The sequence below is a fragment of the Orycteropus afer genome, unplaced genomic scaffold (assembly GCF_000298275.1).
Source record: "Orycteropus afer afer isolate SDZICR_OR568_19922 unplaced genomic scaffold, OryAfe1.0 scaffold00083, whole genome shotgun sequence".
In the NCBI taxonomy this organism is placed as follows: domain Eukaryota; kingdom Metazoa; phylum Chordata; class Mammalia; order Tubulidentata; family Orycteropodidae; genus Orycteropus; species Orycteropus afer.
This window is the reverse complement of record NW_006921670.1, coordinates 3,759,172-3,766,099: the sequence shown is the minus strand read 5'-3', so window position 1 is coordinate 3,766,099 and position 6,928 is coordinate 3,759,172. Positions and strand designations below refer to the sequence as shown.

General features: G+C 55.9%; 1 protein-coding gene across 1 annotated transcript; it reads left to right on the top strand.

The window, feature by feature from the left end:
• The first annotated feature begins 1,479 nt into the window (after positions 1 to 1,479).
• Positions 1,480 to 5,387, top strand: RPS19BP1 (ribosomal protein S19 binding protein 1). The gene is made up of 4 exons (XM_007941687.2): positions 1,480 to 1,531; positions 1,696 to 1,824; positions 4,813 to 4,910; positions 5,253 to 5,387. The coding sequence occupies exons 1-4, from the start codon at positions 1,480 to 1,482 to the stop codon at positions 5,385 to 5,387; spliced, it is 414 nt and encodes a 137-aa protein (XP_007939878.1).
• The last annotated feature ends 1,541 nt before the right edge of the window (positions 5,388 to 6,928 follow it).

Below are 6,928 nucleotides of genomic sequence, written 5' to 3'. Positions count from 1 at the left end.
TCAACAAAAAAGTGGAAGGCTCTCAACAAGATGGATTGACACAGTAGCCGCAACAATGGGGTCAGGTATAGCAGGGACCATGAGGCTGGCACAGGACTGGGCAGTGTTTCATTGTGTTGTACATGAGGTCAATACGAGTCAGAGACAACTCTATGGCACCTAACAACAACATGAAAAATAAGTGTATTTTTATGAAAAACAATTGTTTTCAAAAAAAGAATAGTGGAAAAGGCCAACATTGCTTTGCATTTTTGCAGACCGCTGTTGTGTCTGGCTTACTGGTACACAGCTGGAGTCTCAGGTCTACTTTTGCGTTCAATCTGTACAGTACGTTGGTTTGGTTGAAGTATGTGCAAAAAAAACCCAGTCCCGCATAGATATATATATATAGATGAGGCTGAAGAGATGACAGCCTGGGTACTGAAGAATCGGTGTGCACAGGACAGGGCCAGTGACCATATTAAAGTACTAACAAACGCGTAACTTCTCCCGGGCAGCACTCTTTAGAAACTAAGTGGTAAGCTCCCCATCACTGTGCAAACACAATCTATCTGGAGTAGGGCTGTTGCTGTTGTTAGATGCCCTGGGTTAGCTCCGACTCACAGCGACCCTATATGCACTACTGAGTGAAACACTGCTCTGTCCTGCGCCAGCCTCACAATCCTCGTGTGCTTGAGCCCACTGTTGCAGCCACTGTGTCAATCCATCTCGTTGAGGGTCATCCCCGTCTTTGCTAACCCACTGCTTTACCGAGCACTGATGTCCTTCTCCAGGGAATGGTCCCTTCTGACAACACGACCAAAGGAGGTGACACGAAGTCTGGCCATTCTGGCTTCCAAAGAGCATTCCGGCCGCACTGCTTCCGAGATGGATTTGTTCCTTCTTCTGGCAGTCCGTGGTATTTTCAGTATTCTTCGCCAGCACCATAATTCAAAGGCATCAACTCTTCTTCCGTCTTTCTTATTCATTGTCCAACTTTCACACGCATTATGAGGCGATTGAAAATAAGGAGACATATAGGGGATGTTCGCTGAACGGCGTGTGAGCTGGGCTTTCAAAGGCAGAGACTTTAAGCGTCACCCACCGAGCTCCAGGCTTCAATTTCCTTTTTTGTTGAAGTGGAAAACTCTATTTTTCTGCCACGTCCCGGACTCGCCCTAATAACTACGGAGCTTGAGACCCCAGAGGATTGACCAACCAAGCTAGGCTAATTGTGAACGACTTCCGGGAGAAGGCGTGGCCTGGTTCTCACAAGGACGACTGGGTTGGGATTGGACAACAAATGTGTCCTGCGCAGTCCCCGCCCCTCTTCCTCACTGTAGTAAACCAGGCAATACTTAACGCTTGCGAGCTAAGGAAGGGCGGCACTTCCGCCCGCCGACTCCGGAACTATCTGTTCGGGTCCGGGTTTCCAGCGAGAAGGTGAGAATGGCCAAGGCGGAAGTGGCTTGAGGCGCGTGGGCGGAGCTGCGCGTTGCTATGTCTGCCGCCTTGCTGCGGCGCGGCCTGGAGCTGCTGGGGCCACCCGAGGGTGAGAGGGACTTGCCCGGGCACGTCCGGCGCGGTCGGGTGGGTAGTGGGAGCTGAGGGCCGAAGTCCCGGGGGTGCGGAAAGAGCCAGGACGGCCCTCACCCCGGTGAGGATGGGTATCCTGCCCTCCCTGTGACCCAGGCCCGCGCCTCTCTTCCCCTACAGCCCCTCGGGCCGCGCCAAGCCGGGCCAAGCCGAGTGGGGCTCCGGTGAAGCGGGCCCGGAAGGCAAAGGCAACCCAGGCTCGGAAACTGCGGAACTCGGCCAAGGGAAAAGTGCCCAAGTCGGCGCTAGGTGAGCTCGTGATGGGGGGACGTGCTACTCCTGGGGTTGGTGTCGGCGCCCTTGAGGCAAGGCTTGACACGTTCCACTGGGATTTCTGGAGTACCTACTGTGTGCCTGGCGCGGGGCGGGTCCTGGCAACACGGAGGTGAAGGAAACACCGTCCGACTGTCGTGAGGAGAGAGGCATCAGAGACTCTCCAAATCAGTAAACAGTTGTCGAGTGTGACGGCACCCGACGTGAAAGACCACGGTGCTGAGAGGAGTGTAAGGGGAACTTAGAAGGAAGTGTAGTGTTGTGGGAACAGCACGTGCAGAGGTCCTGAGTCAGAAAGGAGCTGTTGCCTTTGAGGATTTGAAATAAAAAAGGGCTGAGGCAGGTGGGCAAGGGCAGGGTGGTCAGAGCTGAAGCATTTAATAAACAGCCCTTTAATATTTGCACATGTCCCTCAATTAAGCCTCACAACCACCCCAGGAGGGAGGCACTGTTACTACTCTCTTTGTACAGCCTGATCATACAGGTAGTGGGTGGTGGTGGTGGTGGGTGCCAGGTGCCATGGAGTTGATTCTAACTCACAGCAACCCCACGTACAACAGAATGAAACACTGCCCGGTTCTGCGCCATTCACACAGCCCTTGCTGTACGTGAGCCCATCGTTGGAGCCACTGTGTCCACGCATCTCATTGAGGGTCTTCTTTTTCGCTGATCCTCTTTACCAGGTAGTCAGTAGTGAGGCTGGATTCGAAACCAGACCGAGTCTTACTCTTACCTGCATCATTCAGGTCGGAGACATTGTGGTCTGGACAGTGGCAAAGGCAGCAGAGATAACAAGAATTGTGCAGGTGGAAGACACATTGATGAGCAGTGTCGAGGGACTTGGCAGGGTATTGGCTGTGAGGATCGGGGAAGAGAGACATACAGAGAACAGAGTTGGGTTTCTCACAGACTGGCTTGGGTCATGTGGTACCACTTACTAAGTAGTAAAGATTTGGGAGTGGGCGATGGCAGGTATTTTGACATGTGGCAGGACTTGGTGAGCTCCCAATGTCTTTGAAACCCTCAGGCCTACTGCAGGAAGGATATTCACGTATCTGTTAAGAGGATTATGAATGCCAAGGGGAACACAGCATGAGGCAGGTGTGGAGGCGGGAATATGAGACACGTTGGAGCCACTTGGGGTTTGCTGAGAAGCAGGAGCATGGGATGCCAGAGTCACCCCTTTGACCCCAGCCCTGGGGCTCACTTTGTTGCCGCCCCCATTGGACTGAGAGCTTCTTGGGGGGACCGACCTCCCTTGGCTCACTGCGGCCCTGGTGTCCAGCACAGGGCTTGCACATAATTGAATGAGCGGAGCACTGAGCCTCATCGGCCATTCTGAACGCACTGCTGTCTGCCATCTTGGTTGGAGCTACAGCTACTCTTCTGGGATTACTGCCGGAGCCTCCTGACTGGCCCCCCTCCTTCCCCTCCCCACCGCATAATCTTGTTCTTCAGCCAAAGTGATCCTGTAAAATCCTAAGTGAGACCTGCCTGTGCTTTGCCCCACACCCTCCAGCGGCTCCCTCGTACTCAGTGAAAGCCTGCAAAAAAGGGCAGGGAGGCGGCATCTTCTGACCTCCATCTGCACGATGGGGACATGGAATCCCCACCAGCAGCCCAAGGCTTACTCTTACGAGGCCAGACACGCTGCCACCCTCCAGCCTTTTTACCAGCTCTGATGCCAGCCCAGCTGTCCCTTCTACGGCACTCACTGCTTCTCTGCTGGGTTCAGTAATTCGTTGCAGTGGCCACACTGAACTCCCAGACAATACTCATGATTGTGGGATTTATTAGGGACGTAACAGGCTACAAGTCAGGTTCAGGAACGCTCTCAGGATGCAGTTCTTCGATCAGGGCAGTCTCCCCTCTGCTGCGCCCTCAGACACGCCTCACTGGCCCTTGGCCTCTCGGCCTGGCCTCTCCCCTGCCTGGGCAAATGTTCAAAGCTCTTTCAGCTCTGCCGATAGGTAGACCCAGGTGCACCCCACTCCGCCAGCAAGCCTCCTGCCCAAGGGCACTCAGCTCTCTCCACCATGGGCCGGGAAGCCCACCACTCTGTCTCCTGCCTCGTGGTTCCTCAGCCTGTTGTCTCATCCACTTGTCTGTGCCATCTTTCTGAGGAGATGGTCCAGTGCAGGGATCTTGAGTCCAAGGAGATCACGGGTCCAAGGACACTCTCCACTCCAACTCTGGTTCTTCTCTCTTCATGGCAGTGAGATGCCCGTTTCTGCCTCTAGGAGGGCTCATTTTAAGCCCAGCAGCATAGCCAAACTCACCAGTCCTCACATCAGAATTCCACACACCTTATTTGCAGGGTCACACCCAAAAATCTGATGGGAGTCAAAGGCCGGATAGAAAATTCATACCAGGTCATTCCCTGCACCACAAAGCCTGAGTTATCACCACGGCAGGTGAGGCCCCACACTCCCCGCTGCAGTCCAGCCACCTTCTCTTCTTGAGACACGTTGGTCACACATCTGTCGCAGAGCCTTTGCACTGGCTCTTCCCTGTGCCTGCAGTGCTCTTCCCATGATGCCGCACGCTCCCTCCCTTGATTCTGGTCAGATGTCATTTCCTAAAGCCTTCTCACACCCCCACCCCCTGGTACTGCCATTTCTGTCACCTACCTTGTTTTTCTCTGTAGAGTGAAAATATGTATCACCCTCTCTTCCCACTAGAATGTAAGCTCCCTGCGGGCAGGGATTTTTGTCTGTTCTGTCACCCACTGTAAGCCCAGTGCTTAGAATGGTGCCTGACACATCATAGGTGCTTGGGACGTAATTGTTGGCTAAGTGAATCGATTACTTGTGCGCCCGGGAAGAGGGGAGGGCTTTCAGCAGGATTTGGGTGTGGATTTGAATAGAAGGCTGTGGCAACAGGCCAGGGAGGAGATGACAGGGATGTGGGACAGGGCTTGGGGAGTGAGTCTGACATGACGTCCCCTCCTGCCACCACCCCCAGCTGAGTTCCAGAAGCGAGAATGTCAGGACCACCTCAGAGCAAACCTGAAGTTCATGACCTGTACGAGAAGCACCGTGGCTGAGGCTGTCACCCAGCAGGTTGGCCTGGGAGGCGGAGGCTGCGGAAAGGGACCTTGGGGATCCTGGCTGAGGCTGTCTCCTGGGATCCATGGGGGTCACAGTCAGAACCTAGGGCAGAAGCTGGGCCGTCCCAGGGGGCCCCGAGAGCTGGACCGCCTTGCTGTGCCAAAAAGGCCCCCCCTGTAGGGAGGGGAGGCTGAGCCCTGCCCCACACCCTCCTCCCTTGGGGCATCTGCCGGTGGGAGGGTGGTGCTGTCTCCCAGACTGTGGTGAAGGCCACTTGGGGGCAGCACTTGCTTGGCTGTGGCAGGTTCAGACCCGAAAGCTGTCCTGACACCCTAACTCCTGTGTCACCCCCAGATTCTGCTCCAGAACCGGGGACGCAAGGCCTGCGATCAGCCTGTGGCCAAAATGAAGAAGAAGAAGAAGGCTGAGGGCACAGTGTTCACGGAGGAGGACTTCCAGAAGTTCCAGCAGGAGTACTTCGGCAGCTAGGGCCCCGCTGTGCACCGCCTGGTCAGCAGATGGCGCCGCGGGGTCAGCCTGGCCTGGAGAAGACCCGGAGCTGGATTCCGGTAGAGGCTGGAACATCGAGGCCCTGGAGAGGATTTACACTCAGCCCGGAGCTGCAGCTGCAGGCTCAGGAGGAGCTGTGACCAGAAGGAACATTTCTGATTGTTTGGTTTGCTTTTGCTCAGGGAGGGCCTGTGGCCTGTTTGCTGTGGAACAAGGCCAGTTCGGGGACATCCCCAGACTAGGGAGAGGGCTGCTGGGTGGTCCCCTGGATTCTAATAAATGTGGATTCAGGAGCTGCCTGTGTGCTGCTGACCTGATGGTGGGTGTTGCTGTGTCCCCCAGCACCAAAGGGCTTCCCCCACCCCCACTTCCTCCTGGTAGCTTTTAGAGCTTCCTGTCACAAGTGCCCAGGGCCAGGGCCAGCCCCAGCCAGGCAGCCCTCAGATCCAGCAAGGCCAGCACCGGGTCTTACCCCTCCCACCCCCATGCACATCGGGTCTGCCGTTACCATCAGAGAGTATCAGCCAGGCCACCTGTCGCCCAGGGCTTAAGAATGGCCCAGAGGGGTCAGGTGCAGGGTTTTGGTTTTTGGTGTTTTGATTTTGTGTAGGAAGGGACGGTGGTCTTGAGGGAGCCTTAAAAAACAATTTCATGCTCAGGTTTAAGCCTGGGCAGAAGAGTGTTGGCTGCTGAGCGAACAGGCTAGGCCTCTCCCAGCAGGCAGTGTCTGTGGGACAAACACATGTGAGTGAAGGAACGGGACAGGTGGAGCTGGTGTGCGTTGTAGATCTAGAGGCCAGGAGCTGCTCGGAGAGGAGGCTGCCCCAGCCCAGAGGGCTCCCAGGCTGTGGTTTCGGGTGGAGGGTGGAGGGTGGATGGGTTAGAGGGAGTGACATCTGCCAGCAGCATGGCCAGGTCCCTGATGGGCTGTTGTCCCACTGTGGAGGTTGGGAGTGGCCTGTACGGATCTGAAGAGGAAGGAGTTTTCACTCCCAGCCACTTCCCCAGGTTGGAGTGTCCACACCCAAGCCATCCACGTGTCACCCCCCGACTGGCATCAGCCCAGCTGCCCTCGTTCTAGAGGTAAGACATAGCAGAACCATCCTGTTTCTAGGGGTAAGACAAACCGAAACTCAGTTTCCATTCCTGAGTGGGGACAGATGCAGGTGGCCACAGAACCTGCCTCTCCATGTGGCCTCAGCGGCAGGAGGCCCCGCTGCTCACCAGAAGTCCAGCCAGGCACAGAGAGAGCAGAGACCTCTCCAAACCTGCCCTCACTGGGCTTGCCCGGAGCAGGGAGAGATGCACAGGTCTCAAGCCTCCACTCCTTGCCCCCTGTGCGCCGAACTGAGCCCCCCTGGAGAGAGGCGGACCCAGGACCTCAGGCTCACCTTCCTCTCAGCGTTTAAGAAGCTGGCTCAGCTGCGGCCTGAAGAACAGGCCCACCTGGCCGCTGAGCTCCAAGGGCCCGCTTCCAACCCCTTCTATAGACACACCTGAGGTTACACAATCCCCTCGCT

Bases quoted from the DNA above. Each gene is read 5' to 3' on its own strand.
- RPS19BP1 (XM_007941687.2), top strand. From the start codon at position 1,480: ATGTCTGCCGCCTTGCTGCGGCGCGGCCTGGAGCTGCTGGGGCCACCC. The intron at 1,825-4,812 runs GTGAGCTCGTGA...CACCACCCCCAG, and splicing joins AGTGCCCAAGTCGGCGCTAG to CTGAGTTCCAGAAGCGAGAA. The intron at 4,911-5,252 runs GTTGGCCTGGGA...TGTCACCCCCAG, and splicing joins CTGAGGCTGTCACCCAGCAG to ATTCTGCTCCAGAACCGGGG.